The 24,716-nt window shown below is 46.6% G+C and overlaps 1 protein-coding gene across 1 annotated transcript in view; it reads right to left on the reverse strand.

Annotated features, from left to right (window-relative positions):
* The window catches only part of LOC126236072 (solute carrier family 22 member 7-like), an 84,923-nt gene that overhangs the window by 28,641 nt on the left and 31,566 nt on the right, over positions 1-24,716 (reverse strand). Inside the window, exons 4-7 of the mRNA XM_049945130.1 lie at positions 23,224-23,381; positions 11,811-11,979; positions 5,675-5,896; positions 1,172-1,386 (exon numbers count right to left, since the gene is read on the reverse strand). Coding sequence (XP_049801087.1) covers positions 1,172-1,386; positions 5,675-5,896; positions 11,811-11,979; positions 23,224-23,381 — 764 coding nt within the window. The remainder of the gene's footprint in view (positions 1-1,171; positions 1,387-5,674; positions 5,897-11,810; positions 11,980-23,223; positions 23,382-24,716) is intronic.

The following is a 24,716-nucleotide window of genomic DNA, read 5'->3' on the forward strand; positions in this document are numbered from 1 at the left end:
TTCCATCTCCTCCTGCACACCTCTCAACATTCGTCCCACCTTTTCCTAAACATCTTCTCCTCCCCACCTTTCTCTAGCCTTCCCTTCCTTTCTCCCCCTGCATGTCCAGCCCCATGTGCACCACTCTCTTCCAATCCATCCTATCCTGCCCCATCTCTCTGTCCAACCCTCCCTCCATCTCAGCCTTCCCCAGCTGTGCCCATACACACGCGTAGCCTCTGCAAAACAGGCTGCTAAGGCAGGCTGATACTACTCGTGTTGTCTACCTGTTCTGCAGGGCACCATGTTCATCAGGGGATTGTAAAAGTTATTTTCTCCCCGACCTGTAGGCAACCACACAAAATCAGGTCGATAAAGCAGGATGATACTATAACAGCACATCATGCCTGTCATGCAGGACAGCCTATATGATAGGGGTCTGGAAAACCACTTCTTGCTCCTGATGTATAGGTTGCCTGCAAAACAGATCGGCAGGGCAGCTCGATACTATTCCACACATAAATCAACTTTCATTCGTGTTAGCCTATATGCCAAAGGCTGGAATAGTGCATATTTGCCCATATCTCTGCTCCTCTTGGAGCTGGATAGTTAAAAATCACTACGGGCTGACAGTAGTGAGGCTTGCTGTTTTTGTGCCAAATTTGGTGAAATTTATCTGAAATTGGGGAGAAGATCCTGGACATACACAAATATGCACATATGCTCTATTTTTTATATATAACAGATTTACAGCAGAGGAGAAAGTTCCAGAGAAATGTGCTGCAGATTTTACATCAACTTTATGGGGAATAAATGAACAAGAAAACCTAACAACTGATATTGTTTTAATTGAATAAATTGAAAAGTGCATTGTGACAAAAAAATAGATTCCAGCTGTTGCACATGAACACTGCCAGCGTTAAGAAATTATTAATGCAGCAGCTACAGATACCAAATATGTCCAAATAAAGAACTTGACCAACATTATTTCGGAAGGAGTAGTACACTGAACAAGTGAGACAATTTACTATGTTTATGTAGTTCGAACTTCTTGAATTCAGACACACATACTCTGTTGGCGTGCTTTCATTCGCGGAAATATTTACGGAACGGCGCACTGCTGGCAACCGCAACCCTGCACAAAGCGCTCTGTAGCGGCTTTCACGTGTATAGAAATATGAAGATGTATTACCTGCGACAATGGAGGCCGCGATGTAATTCCCGACGGAGGCACCGACAACGGAGCCGACGAGAGTCCAGCGGCGGCCGAGGCGGTCGGCAAGGAAGCGGGCGGCCACGTAGCCCGGCAGCTCGGCCAGCGACTGCACTGACCAGTTGAGGAACGGGTTGCCGCCCAGGTTAGTCACATTCAGGATGACGCTGTAGTACGCCAGCGAGAATATCATCCTGCACAGGAGGCGAGGCGCCAGGCGCTTTAGCACGCCGTGTCTTTCATAGCGGTCGCTATCACAAAATGCCTCAAAATGTGACACTCGAGGTTTAATTCTGTTTTTCAGTGTATTTATAAATCTTTTAGACGTGCTGCTGGTGGCGGTTGCTGCCATGGGGAGTAATTTATACTCCAGATGAAGTTAGCATGGACTACTATACGTGAAACATACCTTTACAGATCAAGGAATTTTGCAGTATAAGACCACTTATAAGTATGATGTTACACCACCACTGTCATTAATGCATGCAGCGCTTGGATTGGGAAGGGTGTCATAATGACTTTGTATCTCTCCTGAGCCAAGATGGTCTACAGCTATAACTGGTTCTTGATTACGTGAATACTGGCGCTGGAACGGTGTTGACGTCCAAGTAGGGCTCACCCATGTTCTATTCAGGACAGGTCTCAGGATCTTCTTGGGCATGGGAGTACCTCAATATCACACCGACAGTTCATAGAGGTGTCATTTATGACAAATATGGCACGATACTATCTCTTGACAGATACCACATGAGGATGCAGTATGTCCGTGACGTATCGTTTACTGTCAGAGTTCCCTCAGTCACTACGAGCCGTGACCTGAAGTCATACCCAATGGCTCCCAACACAATGACGCTAGGATACCCACGTGGCCCTCCAAACTGTGTGTGAAGGGACCTCTCCCCCGAGTCGTCGCCAAGCTTGCGACGATTGTAAAGGTTGAACGCAATGCAATGCCATTCATGATCAGAATATGGCTCCCCAGTCGTGGCACCAATCTAAAAGAATCCGTTTGTTTGTGTCGGAGTATTAACGATAGCCTACGCAAAACGACGGTAACTCCCTAGTCCGGCTGCTGCTAGTGACCAGTGGTGGAGGATGACGCAGAATGTTTCAGGAAGTTTATTATTTGCTGTAGGAATGCCGACCGGAATCTTGACGACGATTATACCTGCCCTTACATTCCTACGCGGTTTAACATTGGACCACTGTCAGATCCGAAAGCACCACAAATCTGGATAATCCACACTTCGACCAGCCAGCCAAATAGAGACCTGCAGTATGGTCTCTTTCAAACTGTGTCAGTTGCTGATACCGCTGTCCCACACGTGTACCCTGTGAGGCGTAGCGCCGGATACCGATCCTGCCTTGGAGGCGGTTAAGTGGGAAATGTGTCTCAGAGCTGGATAGTGACAGATGGTGACGCGAGATTGGACGCGCACGTAGTTTATGTATCGGCCGATAGAGGACAATATTGGGTAGGGGGACTGTGATTTTAGTTTCGATTGTGCAACACCATAAACTTGCTAACGTGAGTGAAAGGGATTGTGAGTGACTGTGTTAAGGCTAGCACGGGCTTGGCAGTGATACTTGTTCATCTAAGTTTCAGAATATATTAATTATGGACAAAATTTCCAACCTTTCATTTCGTGTGAAAACTTTCTCCCGAAACGTAGATTAGTGACTTTCATTGCAGCCTGGTTCTTGTCGAAGTACAGTAGGTTTCGCTCAGCTTCCCTACTGATGATATGCTGAGACAATGTTCACAGGCAGATGCAGGTAGTCGAAAAGCGACGGAAAGAACCGCGCCGCAGCACCAGCGTCTCCGTGTTCTCACATCCGTCACTCAATATCAGACGCTGTTCATGTCTCTTACAGACGCTATCAGGTTTGGAAACAACGGTGAACGCCAAGCAACACTAATGCTTTCTGGTGCTCATTCTACCTGTCACAGAGAATTACAACTTTAATAATTTACATATCCGTCGATGGTGAGTTCGTGTATGTAGTTGCCATCTCTTCTTTATGCTTCATCTTTTTCTCAGAATGTGTACAGGAGCTGGACAGAAGTATGGAAAAACAGTGTGAAATGCATTTTCGAACATAAATGCAGATGCCAGCCAAGCCTGCAGGTTGCACAGGTTGCATCTGACCATGACCGTCACCTGAGCAATGTCCTCAACACGCTGCAAGTGTCAGTCGTCGTCTGAACAGTATTCAGTGCAGCTGTGAGTGCACTGTATTTGAGCTAAGAAAATCCGAAAGTGGGCATGTTGTTTGTGTTCATATGGTTAGTGCTTCCGTAAGCAAGGAAACCGAAATGTTTGGTCTTTTAAGAGGCACTATGTCGAAGATTTATACCGCATAGACGAGCGGTTCTGGCGCTACGGTCTGGAACCGCGCGACCGCTACGGTCGCAGGTTCGAATCCTGCCTCGGGCATGGATGTGTGTGTTGTCCTTAGGTTAGTTAGGTTTAAGTAGTTCTAAGTTCTAGGGGACTTATGACCTCAGCAGTTGAGTCCCATAGTGCTCAGAGCCATTTGAACCATTTTATACCGCATACAGGGAAAGCAGAAAAACGTTATCCACTAAGTCACATCGCGGTCGAAAGTCTGTGTTGAGTGATCTTCACAGACGGTCATTGAAAAGGATTGCGACGATAAAATGAGAGACGTCAGCACCAAAGTCACAGCAGAACTGAATGTTGCACTCTCGAACTCTGTCAGTACCAAACCCTGTCATCAGCAGGGAATTGCATGTCGAGTTGGAATTCCGAAACCAATAGTCACTGCTGCCAATTATTGTGACAGGAGCAATGGATGAATGTCATTTATTTGGATGAGTCCTGCTTCACGCTTTTTCTAACTTGCGGTCAAGTTTACGTCCCCAACGGTGAAATGCGGCTAGGGTTCGGTGATAATTTGGGCAGCCATATCGTGGTATTCCATGGCCCCTATGGTTACTCTATAAGTTACATTAATGTCAAGGATCATGTGAGCGTATTTGCTGATCAGGTCCATCCCATTGTATAATGTTTGTTCCCCAATGGCGATGCTGTATTCCAACATGACAGGTCCGTGTTCACGCAGCTCGCATGGTCCAGGACTGATTTTGTGAGCACGAGGATAATGTTTCTCATTTCTCCCGGCCACCACAGTCACTAGATATCTTTATTAATGGGCCTCGTAGTACTGGAACAGATATACAGGCTAGGTCTACGTTCATCTGAAACATCTATAGTACTTTGAGCTCTGACAATTATTCACAATGTTGCCACTATTATGCTTTTGCGCATTCTACTTCATCAGTTTACCTGATGTGACACATACACTACTGGCAGAATATGGAATCGGTGGGCTCAGGAGGGTAATACGGAACGCCGTGCTGGATCCCACAGGCCTCGTATCACTAGCAGTCGAGATGCCAGGCATCTTATACGCATGGCTGTAACGGATCGTGCAGCCACGTCCCAATCAATGAGTCAACAGACGGGGACGTTTGCAAGACAACAACCATCTGCACGAACAGTTCGACGACCTTTGCAACAGCATGGACTATCAGCTGTGGTTACCCTTGACACTGCATCACAGACAGGAGCGCCTGCGATGGTGTTCTCAACGACGAACCTGGGAGCACCAATGGCAAAACGTCATTTTTTCGGATGAATCCAGGTTCTGTTTACAGCATCATGATGGTCGCATCCGTGTTTGGCGACATCGCGGTGAACGCACATTGGAAGCGTGTATTCGTGATCGCCATACTGGCGTATCACCTGGCGTGATGGTATGGGGTGCCATTCGTTACACGTCTCGGTCACCTCTTGTTCGCATTGACAGCACTTTGAACAGTGGACGTTACATTTCAGATGTGTTGCGACCCGTGGCTCCACCCTTCATTCGATCCCTGCGAAACCCTACATTTCAGCGGGATAATGCACGACCGGGTGTTGTAGGACCTGTACGGGCCTTTCTGGATACAGAAAATGTTCGACTGCTGGCCTGGCCAGCACATTCTCCAGATCTCTCACCAATTGAAAACGTCTGGTCAATGGTGGCCGAGCAACTGGCTCGTCACAAAACGCCAGTCACTACCCTTGATGAACTGTGCTATCGTGTTGAAGCTGCATGGGCAGCTGTACCTGTACACGCCATCCAAGCTCCGTTTGACTCAATGCCCAGGCGTATCAAGGCCGTTATTACGGCCAGAGTTGATTGTTCCGGGTACTGATTTCTCAGGATCTATGCACCCAAATTGCGTGAAAATGTAATCACATGTCAGTTTTAGTATAATATATTTGTCCAATGAATGCCCGTTTATCATCTGCATTTCTTCTTCGTGTAGCAATTTTAATGGCCAGTAGTGCATGTACTGCAAAGGTTACATCTGGAAGGCGCTCGTAAAAGTAGTCCTGAAAATATCCGTATCGACAAATCTAATCACCTAAAGCATCTTCAGTGTGATTAGCATGCCTGTAGACAACATACCTGCAGACTGAGAGCAGCATCACGTTGCGGAAGAGTGTCCAGCTGGAGAAGAGGCTGGAGACGCCGACGCCCTTCTCCTTGTGTCCGGCGGCCTCCCGGAGGTTCTGAAGAGTCGCCGGCGGCAGGGTGCGGCCGTTGACACGGGCGATCTCTCGCAGCGACGCCAGGCAGCGCTCCTCCTCGCCCTGAGACGCCAGCCACCGCGGAGACTCCGGGAACCACCTGCGTACACCTCACATCACGAATCTACTGCGCTGTGGCGATCTTACCCGCGCTTCATTGTTTTCCAGACGTCAACGGTTACTTAAAACAAGTTGAGAGTGTTTTAGACTACACGATCAAAAAATTGACCGAAATTGCGAAATCATTAGAACCATCATTCCAGTGTCCTCTGAGTCTTTCGTGGTAGCATAAGCGAATAAAATATTCTACGATCACCGTCGTTGCGAATAAACGCGTCGACGTTTCGACAGCAGCCTCCATCATCGTCAACAAGAAAAAAAAAAAAGCTACTGACCGCCAGGACCACGCGTCATATTTGATTAGTCGGCGCCCCACAGTACGGAAGGAATGCTACAGGCTTGGCCTCTTCCGCCGAGTAACTACGCCCCCTTCGTCGTGGCACCAGATTCCGTTCGCAATTTTTCCCTTGGTGTATCCACTTCCTCTAAACGTGAGTCTTAAATGGTAAGTTCACACTGAAGATGGTCGCCGTCGATCCTCTGTGAACCAACATGTTCAGGACTGATTCCTTGCGTGCGGGACGGTGAAAACTACGAGGGGTTTTCCGTACTGATTTACACTTTAATTTTTTCCATAACTCATGGTGCATCATTTGGCTGATTATTACAATTGCAAGTATGTAATACTTTGGTCTAATATTAGGCGTCAGGACAATCCCCATAAATGTAATCCTTGTGCAGTGCAGCTCATTTTGCCAACGGCTGTCATTGCGCGAGCGGACGACATGGGGTGTGAGCGTCAAGGATAGCACCGGACGACGTGCTTTCTGGGTAAACACTCAGTATATTTACAGGTGATTGGTGGTAGTGTGTGGAAAGTGTGCACTGTGACGAAAAGTGCTCTTGCCGCAAGACAGCACTCGTCTGCATATGAGTCGGAAAACCATGGCAGCCATCGCTGAAATAGGGTTCCAAGTACTTCTACACCCACCACATTCTCCGGACTTGGTCCCTTCTGATGACCACCTATTCGGGCCTATGAAGAAACCTCTGCGAGGACATCATTCCGCAGACTTCCGGACCTGCGAGCGACTGTCCTTTGGTGGGTGCAACAGACTGCAGGAAAGAAGTTCGAGGAAGCCATCAATAATTAAAGCGGTCAACTCAGGACAACACTGTGGGAAATCGCCTGCAACCCCGTATGGCCACCAGTGCTGTAAGTGTTGCAATAGCACTTTGAGTGACGGTGTACGCTCTCCACACACTACCATCAATCGCTTGTGAATATCCGCAGTGTTTACACCCTCCTTCCACAGAAACCACATCGTCCAGCGAGGTCCTTGGTGTTCACGCTCCATGTCGTCCGTTCACGTAATAACAGCAGTTGAGGAAATGGGCTTTATTGTGCAGGGATTACACGTTTAGTTATTGTCCTGTCACAAACGATTAGACCGAAGTACTATATGCTTTCAGCTGTAATGATGAGCGAAATCGCGCATCACGATTCATTGGAAAATACATTAACGTTCAGAAAAGAAACAGAACACTTTGAATGATTTGAGATAGGATGTTCATATTCACAGGATATGTACATCAGTATGTTCTGCAGAAATGGTAAGCATCTGAACCACGTCGGCAAGCGGCTTCAAGGTCAACATTGATATCGCAGCTCAACACCAACTACGGGTAAAATGTGCCTGTAGCGCTCGTTGTCGCTATAAACTGAAAGTGATGGATCCCTTGCTGTAGTCACATAGCGTGTGAGACAATCTTCTACATCCATTGACTTCAAAACGCAACGCTGTCGAGAAAGCAAATCTGCGCCAGCCGAAATGCCACGGTATGAAAAAACCTTGACCTGTAGACCGGCTGTTCTGCAACTTTCGGTCTCTCTCGCATTCCTATAACGCGTCTTTTGATATCGGCGCGACGTACTGGCACTTGCATGTTCTTTTCCGCTCTGTTCGAGAATTGTTCATCTCCTGTACGGCTGCGTTTATTGCTTAATCTTTTTTCGTCACGTTTGGCCAACTTCGATTTCACTGTTGTTGTCAACTGCGCCTTGTTGGACACAACGTACGTTTTGTTCTCCACGACATGGGGATTGTATAGTTCAGATGGCCTCTGAGAAATCGTAACAGTTAAATGCTCCTGGACGTATGATATGCACTTATCCTGCACTCTCACTATTGGTGCTGCTCATCTACCGCACTGGGCACAAAAATGACCTTTCCCATCAGACAAACAAGGAGAGAGGAAGATTAGGTCCGTCGACAACTAAGTCATCAGAGGCAGAGCTGAAGCTCGGATCGGTCAGCGATAGAGAGAGAGAGAGAGAGAGAGAGAGAGAGAGAGAGAGAGAGAGAGAGAGAAGCTGCGTCTTCCAACAAATAATCCCAGATGATGATGATAATATTTCGTTTCTGGGGCGCTCAACTGCGCGGTTATTAGCGCCCGTTCTAATTCCCTGTCTTCTCACTGTCCAGTTTCGTTACTTTTCCCAAATGATGATGAAATGATGAGGACAACACAGACACCCAATTCCCGGGAGAAGAATATTCCCGACCCGGCCTGGAATCGAACCCGGGACTCGTGATCCAGAGGCAGCAACGAGAGCGGACGAACCCTCCCACCATTCGCCTAGAGCGATCTACGGAACCTACGGAAAAACATACAGAATGTTACAAAATGATACCGACCAACTTCAATGGGTTGTATAGAGTGTCTTGGGGAACACATTGAGGACAGAAACCAGTGTCCCGAAACGTCACCCAAGGATGCTACAGAGCGTCAAAGCTACAGGCGCCGACGCTCTCGCTAGGCCATCCCTTCGGCAGCCAATGTGACTTTGTATGGTGATGGACAGCAGGCAGAACGTCTCGCAGTAGACATGCGTTGTATGGTATTCAGTGATCGCGACTGGTTGCTGCGATCGCCAGTGAGAAGATGGAACCAGCTGCCTTCTCTCCTAAGAATGTTTATATCCGCAATTGGCCTTTCTCTTAGAACTCTTTAAAATCTCCAGTGTTTTGCGGTATGTAGGATGTAACAGAAATATACCGTCAGCGTCGAACGTACAGGGGCTAACATCAGGTTGGTTGGCTGGATGATTCGGAGAGGGGATCAAACAGCGACTTCATCGGTCCCGTCGGATTAGGGAAGGATGGGGAAGGAAGTCGGCCGTGCCCTTTCAAAGGAACCATCGCGGCATTTGCCTGACGTAAGCTCTTGCCACGTACAGTACACCGGTGGAGTTTACGGCCACCAGCAGCGTTCAATTAATAACGGCAGAGATTTCGAGAATTCGGCGCTTTTATTTAATTTGAAGGAAAAGAAATGTGAATGCAAAGAGAAGAGAAGAAAACATAATAGTATTTAGTGTGACAGGCAATAAAAAACAAATTTCAAAAAGTAAACATTATTATTTATTCTATTTTTACAAGTAATTAAATAGAATTAGAGAAGGTGTTCAAAATATCTGCATTCAGCTTTGTAGCATGCCTGACATCTGCGTACCACTGACTGACGCACTGGCTGAAAGATACCTGGCATGATCGACCATCTTGACACGTAGCGTGAGTCCTTGCTACTAAGTCTTCCGCTGACTCCACTGAGATTTCACACGCCGTATTTTTTGGATGAGCCCACAAGAAAACGTCCAACGGGATGAGCTCAGGCGACCGACGCGGTGAAGCTGCAGGCCACATCGACCAATCCAGCGATCTCTAGTTCTGGCAGCTAGAATGAAGTGTGCGGGTGCCCCATCCTGGTGGGACCACATTCATCGACGGACTACAAGTGGCAACTTCTCCATAAATTCCGGCAGGACTTCTAGTACGAATGTCGCATAGCTATCGCCTGTGAGTCGAGGAGGAAGCATGTAAGGGCCAATCAAGTAATTGCATACCATGATAGCCGATAAATTTATTGTAAACTTTCCTTGATAACCTCGTTCGTGCGTGGCGTGAAGGTTTTCTTCCGCCCAAATATGGCAACTGTTAGTGTTGAATATACCCTCTCTAGAATGAAATTTTCACTCTACAGCGGAGTGTGCGCTGATGTGAAACTTCCTGCCAGATTAAAACTGTGTGCCGGACCGAGACTCGAACTCGGGACCTTTGCCTTTCGCGGGCACGTGCTCTACCGACTCAGCTACCCAAGCACGACTCACGCCCCGTCCTCACAGCTTTAATTCCGCCAGTACCTCGTCTCCTACCTTCCAAACTTGACAGAAGCTCTCCTGCGAACCTTGCAGAACTAGCACTCCTGGAAGAAAGGAGTATCTGAGTCGATAGAGCACTTGCCCGCGAAAGGCAAAGGTCCCGAGTTCGAGTCTCGGTCTGGCACACAGTTTCAATCTGCCAGGAAGTTTCATACCCTCTCTGTTGAAGGGCGCCTAGTCCGTGAACCAAGTAGGCGCAGCGTAATACGACTGCATGGCGGAACGCTGGAAAAACCACTACCCGAACTACACACGTGGAACAGAATGGCAAAATGGTTCAAAGGGCTCTGAGCACTATGCGACTTAACTTCTGAGGTCATCAGTCGCCTAGAACTTAGAACTAATTAAACCTAACTAACCTAAGGGCATCATACACATCCATGCCCGAGGCAGGATTCGAACCTGCGACCGTAGCGGTCGCTCGGTTCCAGACTGTAGCGCCTAGAACCGCACGGCCGTGGAACAGAATCATGGGCCATTAGTTCCTGTTCCTTCCGTAAATGGAAAGGGTGCCTTCCCTTTTGCGCTATGTGGTTGCTTTACAATGCGTGTGCCACAGTGCGAGTGGCTGCGGAGGGCTCTGCGTGAAATCTCTATAATACGTCCGCTTCAGATTGTAGTGTGTCTATGCTAAGTGCACGACCTCCACTGTTTGGATGTCCTTTGAAACCAACCGCTTTACCAAGACTCTAAAGAGTAGCCACACACGTAGAATGGCGTGGCTGATGCCTATTTGGATCACTTTGCTCGTGAACGCGTAAAGCTTTGTGCCAATTTTCTATTGCCTCAACATAAACGAAATGCATGTCGTGCTGCTCAGACCAAGCGAAGTTCTCCACGATGCGGCACTTCAGCATGAGACAAACTACGAATGATCGCAGTGCTTTTACGACATATGTTTTCTTTCCCTGCTGCCACTGCTTTACCGGTCTCTACGAAGATGTTCCGACAGGCATGGACGCGTTCGGTGACGTATAACGTCAAGAATGCTGTCACGACATTGCTAGATCTTCTGCCTGCGATCCGTCAGCACACAGGCTCGCGTCTGCCGTCGAAGGGGTAGCCTAGCGGCAGGCGCCGGTTCAAATGGTTCAAATGGCTCTCTAGAACTTAGAACTACTTAAACCTAACTAACCTAAGGACATCACACACATCCATGCCCGAGGCAGGATTCGAACCTGCGACCGTAGCGGTCGCGCGGTTCCAGATTGTAGCGCCTAGAGCCGCTTGGCCAACCTGGCCGCCCAGGCGCCGGCCTCTGCAACTTGGACACTCTGCAGCGTCGTTGGATAACGTTTCTGGACACGGGTTGCTATCCTCAATTTGTTCATCAAGACACCCTCTACAACCTCTCGAAGTTTGTCGGTATCGTTTTATAACATCCTATATATCTGCGTTCTTTCCATTTCCCAGACAGCAAACCCTTAGTGGGTGAAAATCATTTACTCCGATCGCCTGTTCATATTTTTCGATAGCAGCTTACTAATCCAAAGATGTAAAGCAAAATTTGTCTTGAAGAAAAGGTACATGACGACAAAAGTCTGCTTTGTGTGTTTCAGAAGCCATTTTTTAATTTCACACCATTAGCAAATACGAGTACTTAAGAGTGTAAAGAAATAATTTAAAAATATCAATTCTGTCCTGTAATCAAAAATATATTTCCTTTTCTCAACTTTAGAAAAAATTATGAGAAACTAGGCACAAAGTAGTAAGCCCCTAAAATATTACTTACTTCCAGAGTAGTATCGCGAAGCCCAAAGGAGCTGATGTGATAATCATGAAGGGCACCCAGTCGCGACACGCCCACGCTATCATGGGCATGCCCATCATCCCAAGGGTCCAGCCAACGCACTGCAACATTGCGACGAAGCCTTTAGTCTCTTCGTCGCTCACCTCCAAGCCTGCAAAAGAGTACTGCGTCAGGTAAATATCGCCAGAACGGTGCACTTTGACAGTGTGTTCCTTAGATGAAACCTCGCGCCAAAAAACTACTTTGCTACTTTAGATCAGTGATCATCAAAGGCTTTTGCACAACTGCCAATTCTGACATTGTGGGGCAGCATCTCGGGCTGCATATGTACTGATCTTGTTTTTAATTGACACCTACATAAATTAGCACATTGTGAGCCCACAATAGACTAGCTACAGTAAAGGAACAATAAGTCGCCCGCCGGCCCCAACTACTGATCGTTAAAAGTCGGCATCATTCCAAACACTTCGTGTCGATTGTTCTCTGTTTCACATTGCTGCCACCTCCAGTGATCTAACAGTTGTGACGCTATAGTTGAGTAGCGAACTGTTGTTATTAACACTATGAGTGCGAATTACTTTGATCAATAATGGTTCAAATGGCTCTGAGCACTATGGGACTTAACTTCTGAGGTCATCAGTCGCCTAGAACGTAGAATTACTCAAACCTAACCTAAGGACATCACAAACATCCATGCCCGAGGCAGTATTCGAACCTGCGACCGTAGCAGTCTCGCGGCTCCAGACTGTAGCGCCTAGAACCTCTCGGCCACAGAGGCCGGTTCAATAATGGTATTTGTACTTCATTTCAGTACACTACTGAATATGAGACAAAAGTTTGATAAATGATTTCACTGCGTTGTTTTGCAACAGCTTTGATTAATCTGATGTTCCTTGCCGCAAGTAAGTACCGCATTTGGAAATGACCGTCTCTGTAATGGGCGTTCACGAGCCCATGTTAGTTCAGTGTAAAAATTTACACCATAGGAGATCATAGATACGTGTCGCGTACGTCCGTAGTTTATATGTGTTATAGTGGAAGTGGAACAATAGGGAAGGTAAACATTCCCCGATGGATGTACACCATCACTAAAATGATCAGTGAGAGCTCACCATAAACTGAAAATAACACATCGAATAGTGAAGGTAAACCATCACTGTGCTCGGCTAGGGAAAGTGTACAGTAGCATATTATCCACTAGTGAAGGTGTACCATCGCTGCTCCCGGTTTATTAACAGAGCGTTCAACAATGCTACCAGGCATCAGCAGAATGTCGTCAGCTCGTTATTGTTACATTATACAGCAGTGCAGTTATGGTTGACAGTAGTACAATTACTGTTTACATTAGTGCAGCTGTGGTTGACAGTAGTGCAGTTACAGTTCACATTAGTGCAGCTATGGTTGAATCAATGAGGTTCTACGAACATCTTAGAGTGGAACGGGAAACTCTCAGTTATAATTCTATCTTAATGGACAGAGAAAAGTAAGAGTCACTTATCAGCAAGGCTAAATCACTAAAATCTGGACGGCAGAGGGACGGCAACGACTACAAGTTTTTGAAAAGATATGAAGTGCTGAAAGTGAATGGACTAACCAAAGTAATACAACCTGTAACTGAAGAAGGTAAGATTAAATACCATGTTTTGATGAAGAACTGTATGGTACTCTGCATGATGCTCAAGTAATGATTGGTCACGGTGGACGCTACCGAATGATGAAATGCTTGAAGCAAAATTCTCTAACATAACATACAGAGATGTCCAAATTTATCTTAGTTTGTATGAGCCTTGTTTACAAAAGCAAAAAGGTCAGATGAAAGGAATAGTGGTGAAACCAATGCTGTTCAAGGAGCTAAATCCAGATGTCAAGTTGATCTCATCGACTTCCAATCGCAACCTGATGGAGATTTCAAATTCTTAATGGTTTATCAGGACCATCTCACTAAATTCGTTGTTCTCAGCCCACTGAAATCCAAAACAGCCGAAGAGGTATGCGATAACATTATTGACATTTTTACGTTGCTAGGCGCTCCCTCAGTATTTCAGTCTGACAATGGTAGAGAGTTTGTTAGCAAAGTAATGAGCAGCATAACTGAACCATGGCCCAATTTTGGGATTGTCCACGGTAAACCTATACACAGTCAGAGACAAGGCAGCGTAGAGCGTGCATATCAAGACATAGAAAATATGCAAACTACATGGATGCAGGAGCACAACACCGCGGAGTGGAGACGTACAATCAGATTTATGCAGCTAATAAAGAATAGCGCTGAACATTTTGGAATTAAAGATCTCCATTGGCTGCCGTCCTAAACATGGTTTGTCTTCAACAAGTTTATCTCTTGAAGCATTGATGAACGTTCACTCTGAGGATGACCTTGAAAATATAATTAATCAAGTGAGTGTTAGCAGTGAGACACGGACTGAAACGTTGCAGGTTGCAGGATAATGATCAGAGTAAATCTCCACTGCGATAGAATAACATACCAACAGGAACATGAGTTGAGAACAGAGAGAAAGACAGTATTCCTGACAATAATGACTACTGTCTAACGTTTTGACGAGTCAGCTCGTGCTATTAAGAAACGCAGAACTGAAGCGTACAAGTGCTTAGAAGAACAAGCGCAAAGAATGTTGCAGTGTTCAGATCGCTGCTTCCCAACAGTGGAAAAGGGCTGTACTGTGAGAGTTCCAGTTCCAGACTTCGACAGAGGAAGAGGAGATGGGTGTCGTCCTCGAGACAACGGCCGATGGCTTCTTCCGAATCGGGACGAGAGATGGTGTGCTGAGCCAACTATATGCGCGGTAATAAGTTGTTTGTTTTTAAATAACTATGGAAGGGACGATACGACGTGCCACTGCGGCTACAAGTAAAACATTTTGATTCAGGTCCCATTTCAGTACTTGCCCTCTAAGAATAATCTCAAAGGAGTAAGTTCCAGCAGAGAAAACTTTTGCCCTGAGGACAGTTGCGACGTCTCAGTCGATGGGAAGCGGCCAGGAGTTCTTCAAATGCAACTGCCAGCAAAAATGTCAGACTCTGAGATGCTTTTGCAAAAACAAAAATGTGTTGTGCAACTCAAAGTGCCGTGGTGCACGTCCTTGTTGCAATAAATGAGTTTTACGTAATATGACTATGTTTTCAAACAACAGGTGATAAATGTACGACTGTTTTGTTATTACAGCCATGGTTCACATTCCTCATCTCTTGGCAGTGAAGGTATACATTCACTAGTGATAGTGCACTGTCCCTAGTCAATGTGTATTGTTTGACAGAACTGGAATCAGTAGTCCACTTTCACTAAATGGACCAGTGAAGGTGCACTATAACCAGTGATGGTATACTTTCCCTGAAACTTCCATTTCCATTATAACATATGCACTGGAAGATAAACAGTGAAACGTTTCCCCTCTCACATTCTCCAACCCTCTAGTGGCCGCCCTACTTAGCCAACTGTGTTGTCATGGCCAGTAAATGTACATCCTTAAGCATCTCTTAACGTTAGTTGACATTTTTTGATTGGATTGTTAGTTGCTACATGAATATTACTACAAAATACGGCTAAGAACTCTTGATTCGGGGCGCAAGTTTAACGACCACTGCTTTAGATCGAAAGTTACATTAGTCGAGCATTGTTAGCTCAAGTTCTTCTTGTTGCAGCATCGCATATGGAATGCCACAAATTAAATACGCAGTTTGAGGTTGTTCTCTGTTTCTAGTAACTGACAGTCTCTGTAACAGTGACTTCAGCGAGCGTTACGACACAGTGGCCAAAACAATGGACTCATATGGGGGAGGAGTCGGAGTCAAATCACCGTACCCAGGTCGTCACTAAACCACTGAAGACAATTACCACAGTAGTTCCTCCGGTACGGTCATGTCCGGTCTGTTCCCCTCTCCCATGCATCTCCAACTGAACTGCTGAACTGAACCGATTTTCGTAAAAGCTTTCTTTTCTTTGAAAGTCTGAAAGTTGAGTCAACGGTCGTGCTATCATCAACAGAAGAGTGGGTTGAACAGCAAAGCATATGAGAGAAATAAACTACGAATCTCTTGTAAGTAACACTCACGGCTTTCATATGATATGATTTAGGCGAACCATAGGAAACGTAAATCAAAATATGACTTCGATACCCGCCCCTCACGAGCAGAAGTAAAGAATGCAAAACGATGGTTTTCCATCCTTCTTCTGTTGCGTCTTTCTACGAGTCCCCAATCCTTTACACTTTTCTGTCAAAAATGTACATTAAACAGTTGTAACTTTTATATAACTTAACATTAAAAAAATCTCCTTGTCTTGAGTGAAGCTGACATATTTCACCATAACAGACGTGTACCAGACTCTTGATTGCTTTTTAGAGACTCTCATAATTGGTTATTACAACTTCAATACCGTGAAGAATATTAAATAACGAAATTATAATTATCATGCGTATACAGTGCAGAGGAAATAATACACAATCAAATTTTCTGGTGATAAGGGTATACAAGTTACAAAATTTAGTAGACTTAACTGCCAGCTATGGCGGCAACAATATCTCATACTCGGCCGGCTTCGACTGGAACTGAACTTGAGTGACAGATACTGGTACGTCATTCCATTTTACTCCAAATCGTACTAGCAGGTGAGTGGTAGACTGCGAGTCTTTCGGAAACCCACAACCAGATATTTTCAGTGGGTGGGACGTCAGGTGAACGTGCTGGCCAGGGCAAGAATCAACACTCTCTCTACTGGGAGTAGCCCAGGACAGATGATTGGGCAACATGGGGCCTTGTGTTTGAAACATAATGTCACAGATTCTTCAAAGACGGGGTGCATCCACCAGCCGCAAAACATCAGAAATGTAAGGGCTGCTGTAAAATTAGTGGCTACGCGAACCAGAAGCTGATCACGTTGTGCTCCTAATGGTACCCCACACAATCACGCCACTTTAGTGCCCGTAAGATCGGTACGAATGTAGTGTGGAAGGGTTCTCCTTGGAGACTCCACACACAGAAACTAGAGATCAGAAATGAGGTCTGTGTACTCACTTTCAACTCGCGAGTGAGTCATGTGACGTCATCTCCGAACTCGCCATCTCAGTCTGCCCGTAAACTCGATTCGTGAGTCTCCTCCGCAGTCCACTTGTTACCTGAGTCTGTTACCGGGTAGAAGTAGATTCGACTCGCTCATAAAGGAGAGCGAATACGCGAGTTCACAGGCGCAACCGCGGACTCTCAGTATTTCCGCTGCATAGACCGACGTTTTGAAAAAAATTTGCGCCATTAAACTGTAAATTGCTATTCATTTACTTCATACAACATGATTTCAGCTTTTTAGTCATTCTCAAGTTCAAGCTGAAATGTCTCAAAAATGACAGAAGCAATCACTGGGCATGAAGATTATTCCAAACCATTATGACGACTGATCTGTTGGCAGTGAAAATTGTTCTGTTTGTACATACATTTATATAGATAGAACTTATACGAAGAAGCCTGTAATTTTATTTTCATATTTAATATCTTTTCAGAGAATGTCTAATAATTACATACTTTCCAGACGTTACCGAGTCTGTCATGACAGTATCAGAAAACACGACGTGAAGATAAAGTTCAGTCTGCAAATCGTGATTAACTATGCAATAAATTACATAAATCAATAATAAGTTCCACAACTCACGTCAGCCCATTAACGCAAGATATCATAAACAAATGAATACAGAAATAGCTCGCTTTTTGTTGCAGGAATATAAAGTGGCGCTGCTCCGTGCCCAATTTATGTTTGACGTAGCACGTATGTTTTCTCATGGTTGAGATGAAGGAGAATACGACCATTTTATTTGCACTGGACGAAATGTGTATGTTTTTTTTATGTGGCACGGACTATACTCCTTCTCTAATGGAACACATTTGAAATTCTGTACTTTGCATTAACTAATTTTCGTCTTACACCCTCCACAGTCTTACGCCACAGGGTAGTATCACCGGCGGAAACTAAAAATTCGTCCAAGCTCTACCGTGGCAGCTCCTGGAAGCCGAACCGCCTCGGTCAATAGTCTGTAGACTATCGGCTAGGGGAACTGCGGAGGAACTTACAGAAATAATGGAAGCTATTGGACCACGGAGGAACGCCCGAGTGCCCAAGTCTGCATGCGAAGCATAATGATATCATGGAATCCAAGAGATACCGTCATACTACTGAGAAAAGCAGAGTAAGGCTAGGTACAACCCAACAAGCGAAGCATAATGATATCATGGAAGCCAAGAGATACCGTCATACTACTGAGAAAAGCAGAGTAAGGCTAGGTACAACACAACAATACATATTCAGCTGCCGAGCCAGCAGGAAAGAGCCACTGAAAGTTGAAGCTGCAAAGGTCTGAAGTGACTATGAGAGCTGTCCGCTCCGATAGCTGAAAGGTCAGCGTGACGGATTGCCGTCCTACGGACCCGGGTTTGATTCCCGGCTGGGTCGGGGATTTTCTCCGCTCAGGGACTGGGTGTTGTGTTGTCTTCATCATCATTTCATTCCCATCCGGCGCGCAGGTCGCCCAATGTAGCGTCGAATGTAATAAGACCTGCACCAAGGCGGCCGGACCTGCCCCGCAAGGGGCCTCCCGGCCAATGACGCCAAACGCTCATTTCCACTAGGAGAGCTGGCAGCGAGGGAAAACCGAGGGCACGTGATGTCTTTGCTAACCGCACACGGGAAGCGCCAACTTAAATACCCCTTCCTTCTTAGCAAACGACTGATTGCTGAGTGCTGATTGCCGACTTCCCACTGCGCAGTGTCAGCTGCAGCTGTCCAGTGAGAGGGGAGGCTTTGGAGCTCGACCCTCGGCACGCCTACCTGTCTTCGATCGTCTATGAAACCACGATTCCGGGTGGAAGGGCGCTGCCGCTGCCAGCTGCGTTGCGAAATTCTGAGGCAACATTGATGGGGTGCGGAAGCCACCATCACCCTGTAGGTTTGCTGGAGACTTGACCTGCGTGACCTGGACGCTGTCCACCATCCGCCTTCGAGAAGTGGAGCACTGCTGCTGCTCATCGCGTTCCTGTGGCAGACAACGGCGCTGCCGGCTCCTGTCTCCTAAACTGTGCTGAGAGCGGACACCTGCCTGCCAGCAAGAACTCCTGAGCTCAAGTCTTCGACGTCAACGAGTTCAGTTTGGAGATCGACTCGTAGATCTAGAGGCCCTCGGAATTCACTGGTCAAGAGCCACCCAGTGACGTAACAGCCGCCACCCGACGCTTTGTTGCACAAACGGTATTACAAGTCGAGCGCTCGCCGTCCTTCTGGCCCTAATGAGGTGCTGCTCCGACGGCCTGGCGGAAGCATGGTGCCTTGGAATCACAATCCTGTACTGCTGCCTGATAAAAGTATTATTGTCAATGATGTTTTCTTGGCGCTTTCAAAATGGCTCTGAGCACTATGGGACATAACTTCTGAGGTCATCAGTCCCCTAGAGCTTAGAACGACTTAAAAAGAACTAACCTCAGGACATCACACACATCCATGCCCGAGGCAGGATTCGAACCTGCGACCGTAGCGGTCGCGCGGTTCCAGACTGCAGCGCCTAGAACCGCTCGGCCACACTGGCCGGCAGGAAAGTCCATTCTGGTTCTTATGCAGAAGAAGACTCGTCTGAAAACACGACGCGTGGTGACACTCCCGTGTCCAGTGTTACCCGTCTTCCCGCAGACAAGCCAGTTTCTTGGCTCAAGGTACGTGACATAGCTCTACGATCCCTCACGGGAGAGCTAACAGTTTGTCTTGCCTCGGTAGTGTTTGTCGAATGCGACAATCTTGTATGACGCTGAGCCTCGTAAACCCATCTGCTCTGTATTCCTTGTCGAGTTCTGACACAACAGACTGTTTCTATTTAATAAACGAAGCATAACACATTATTCTCACAGACCATCGGCATTCAAATGTTATTTCTGAATGAGGAAACTACTGCATAATCTTTCCTTAGACATGGAGAACATTAATAAAATCGACAAACTGGAGGGACGGATTCCTGACTAGAAAAAGAGAGAAAAAGGTCCTATAAACATCGGAAATGCATCGTGGCTATGGTAGATGGCACTGACGAATGAAAGTTTCTCAGATCACGTGCCGTGTGTTTCTTATGGGTTGCAGGCTGTGTGATTAAGGCAACATACTGTAAGCAGAAGAATGGTCCGGCATTCATGTCTAGAACAAGACGAGATGGTGTTTGTGTACGGCCAAGCAGCTGGAAACGGCCGAGAGGCAGAAACTAGCCATCCACATCTGGTGTACGCACAGTCCGCCGCCTCCCCGAACGTTCGTCTGTCTGAAAGGATCCATGATCCCAGAAACGCCCAAAAAAGCTTGAAATGTTGTGTGATGTGGTTAGTGTCTGTGAGAGTATTTGTTTTGGCACAGCCGTGTTGCCTCTCTGCTTGACTCTACACAAACATTATCTTGGCTTGTTTTCGACATGAATATCGAGCCCTTCTGCCGCTTACAGTACTCTGCGTCAATCAAACAGCTTCCAACACACAAGAAAGACGCGGCAGGTTGTCAGAGGAACTTTTATTCGTCAGCGCCATCTACCGAGGCAACGATGCGTTTACGAACGCATGTTCATAGACCTGTTTTTCGTAATTTCCAGCCGGGAATCCGTCCCTGTAGTTCGTCGTTTTTATTAATATTAACTCTGTATACGAAATATAAATGGCGTTACTCCTATCTGCTTTGGGCGATTGCGCTGAAATGCTAATCATTTGCACATCCAAGCGTCTAGTACACTTCAATCCAATTTGAAGTCTGTTGCATGCCGACATAATTGCATTGCACTTTTAACTACCAGCAGAATAATTAGTCAGTACGTACTAACACGTCAGCTTAAGTACTTTTGTGACAAAATTAAGTGATTCTTTGCATGTCATACTTGCTTAATTTTTTGAAGTTTATCGAAGTGCCTTGGTAATGAACGACCAAGCAAGACTCTGGAGTTATTAAGATGGTACATTTGTATTTAGGTTGGGCAGGTTTCATGTCCTCGACCAGCCATCCTGATCTACGTTTCCTGTGCATTGCTTCCACCCCAATTTCACTAATATTATTTTAATCTTTACCGATTTCCGCCGTTAATTCTCCATGTTCAGAAACCATTTGCCCCTTAGTACTTATGGAGACGGTAACGTTTGACCAAATTCGTCACCGTTAAAGGTGTGCTCCTGTAGTTGTGTCTAGACGAAATACAAATTAACATGTATCAGTCACTTTTCTCCATGGACAGACAGTTGTTTTCTCGATTGAACCAGAGGACGGGATGGTTCATCGCAAAAGGCCATGACCAACTTCCTGCCCTACGTTTGTACATCAGGGGTATAGTCTGTAAGGCGGAAGAAGAGTCCTTACCGTTAAAGTGGGTTTCAAGGGGCTGCTACTCGCACCTATATAACCAGTGACGTAACGGGATTTTTTTTACGTCTTCATGGGGACACTGTGTTTCAGCAGATATCTAGACGACATCGGTTTTCAGTCACGCTTCGATACCGCCAGCAGAGTCTTGTGCATCGCAATTCAAAGCTGGCATTAGCGCTGCCAGCTGCCAGCACTCTTCTTTCGCGATTGAGAGCTCCGTGTCTTCCGAGTATGCTGTCAGTAGAACGTCGAGTCCTACCTATTGTTTCCATTTATAACAAAATAGGAGTTTTCGGGAAAGGTATGGGGAATTATTTCTTAAGGGCTCTCGTACTGTACCATAACGAGCACAGAAATTGGAAATTTGTGGTAAGGTCTTATGGGACCAAACTGCTGCGGGCAACGGTCCCTAAGCTTACACACTACTTAATATAACTTAAACTACACTACTGGCCATTAAAACTGCTGCACCACGAAGAGAACGTGCTACAGACGCGAAATTTAACCGACAGCAAGAAGATGCTGTGATATGCAACTGATTAGCTTTCCAGAGCATTCACACAAGGTTCGCGCCGGTGGCGACACCTACAACGTGCTGACATGGGGAAAGTTTCCAACCGGTTTCTCATAAAAAAAACAGCAGTTGACCGGCGTTGCCTGTTGAAACGTTGTTGTGATGCCTCAAGTAAGGAGGAGGAAAGCGTACCATCGCGTTTCCGACTTTGATAAAGGTTGGATTGTAGCCTATCGCGACTGCGGTTTATCGTATCGCGACATTATTGCTCGCGTTGGTCGAGATCCAGTGACTGTTCGCAGAATATGGAATCGGTGGGTTCAGGAGGGTAATACGGAACGCCGTGCTGGATCCCAACGGCGTCGTATCACTAGCAGTCGAGATGACAGGCAACTTATCCGCATGGCTGTAACGGATCGTGCAACCACGTCTCGATCCCTGAGTCAACAGATGGGGACGTTTGCAAGACAACAACCATGTGCACGAACAGTTCGACGACGTTTGCAGCAGCATGGACTATCAGCTCGGAGACCATGTCTGCGGTTACCCTTGACGCTGTATCACGGACAGGAGCGCCTGCGAGGGTGTACTCAACGACGAACCTGGGTCCACGAATGGCAAAATGTCATTTTATCAGATGAATCCAGGTTCTCTTTAGAGCATCATGATGGTCGCATCCGTGTTTGGCGACATCGCGGTGAACATACGTTGGAAGCGTGTATTCGTCATCGCCATGCTGGCGTATCACCCGGCGTGATGGTATGGGGTGTCATTGGTTACACGTCTCGGTCACCTCTTGTTCACATTGGTGGCACTTTGAACAGTGGACGCTACATTTCAGATGTGTTACGACCCGTGGCTCTACCCTTCATTCGATCCCTGCGAAACCCTATATTTCAGCAGGATAATGTACGACCACATGTTCCAGGTCCTGTACGGGCGTTTCTGGATACAGAAAATGTTCGACTGCTGCCCTGGCCAGCACATTCTCCAGATCTCTAACCAACTGAAAATGTCTGGTCAATGGTGGCCGAGCAACTGGCTCGTCACAATACGCCAGTCACTACTCTTAATGAACTGTGGTATCGTGTTGAAGCTGCATGGGCAGCTGTACCTATACACGCCATCCAAGCTCTGTTTGACTCAATGCCCAGGCGTATCAAGGCCGTTATTACGGCCAGAGGTGGTTGTTCTGGGTGCTGATTTCTCAGTATCTATGCACCCAAACTAAGTAAAAATGTAATCACATGTCAGTTCTAGCATAATATATTTGTCCAATGAATACCCGTTTATCATCTGCATTTCTTCTTAGTGTAGCAATTTTAATGACCAGTATTGTAACTTACGCTAAGGACAAAACACACACCCATCCCCGAGGGAGGACTCGAACCTCCGACGGGGCGAGCCTCGCGAACCATAACAAGACGCCCAAGACAACGGGGCTACCCCGCGCGGCTACTAGCACAGACTAACTAGCATAAGTTAAATAAAGCTGTTGTACGTACTGAACACGAGAGGTGCCTGGAAGGTGGCGGCATTGGTGGCGCTGGCGAGCAGAGTGACGGCGAAGAAGAGCGGGTAGATGGACGCCGTGCACGCCATCAGGCAGTGCGTCACAGCGGAAGACACCGCCGACAGGAAGAAGGCGGGCCGCCGACCGTACCTGCGCCGCACAACACACACCTGCCTCAGCCGCAGCTGCTCACCAAATGGTTCAAATGGCTCTGAGCACTATGGGACTTAACATCTATGGTCATCAGTCCCCTAGAACTTAGAACTACTTAAACCTAACTAACCTAAGGACATCACACAACACCCAGCCATCACGAGGCAGAGAAAATCCCTGACCCCGCCGGGAATCGAACACGGGAACCCGGGCGTGGGAAGCGAGAACGCTACCGCACGACCACGAGCTGCCGGCTAGCTGCTCACCGGCCTCACACAGGCGCTGCACATGTCTACCTCATACAGGGTGGTCCATTGATCGTGACCGGGCCAAATATCTCACGAAATAAGCGTCATACGAAAAAACTACAAACAACGAAACTTGTCTAGCTTGAAGGGGGAAACCAGATGGCGCTATGCTTGGCCCGCTAGATGGCGCTGCCATAGGTCAAACGGATATCAACTGCGTTTTTTAAAATAGGAACCGCCATTGTTTATTACATATTCGTGTAGTACGTAAAGGAATATGAATGTTTTAGTTGGACCACTTTTTTAGCTTTGTGATAGATGGCGCTGTAATAGTCACAAACATATGGCTCACAATTTTAGGCAAACAGTTGGTAACAGGTAGGTTTTTTAAATTAAAACACAGAACGTAGGCACGTTTGAACATTTTATTTATGTTGTTCTAATGTGATACATGTACCTTTGTGAACTTATTATTTCTGAGAACGCTGTTACAGCGTGATTACCTGTCAATACCACATTAATGCAATAAATGCTCAAAATGATGTCCGTCAAACTCAATGCATTTGGCAATACGTGTAACGACATTCCTCTCAAAAGTGAGTAGTTCGCCTTCCTTAATGTTCGCACATGCATTGACAATGCGCTGACGCATGTTGTCGGTGGATCACGATAGCAAATATCCTTCAACTTTCCCCACAGAAAGAAATCCGGGGACGTCAGATCCGGTGAACGTGCGGGCCATGGTACGGTGCTTCGACGACCAATCCACCTGTCATGAAATATGCTATTCAATACCGCTTCAACCGCACGCGAGCTATGTGCCGGACATCCATCATGTTGGAAGTACATCACCATTCTGTCATGCAGTGAAACATCTTGTAGTAACATCGGTAGAACATTACGTAGGAAATCAGCATACATTGCACCATTCAGATTGCCATAGATAAAATGGGTGCCAATTATCCTTCCTCCCACAATGCCGCACCATACATTAACCGGCCAAGGTCGCTGATGTTCTACTTGTCGCAGCCATCGTGGATTTTCCGTTGCCTAATAGTGCAAATAATGCCGGTTTACGTTACCG

Source organism: Schistocerca nitens, chromosome 1 (genome assembly GCF_023898315.1).
Source record: "Schistocerca nitens isolate TAMUIC-IGC-003100 chromosome 1, iqSchNite1.1, whole genome shotgun sequence".
Lineage (NCBI taxonomy): Eukaryota > Metazoa > Arthropoda > Insecta > Orthoptera > Acrididae > Schistocerca > Schistocerca nitens.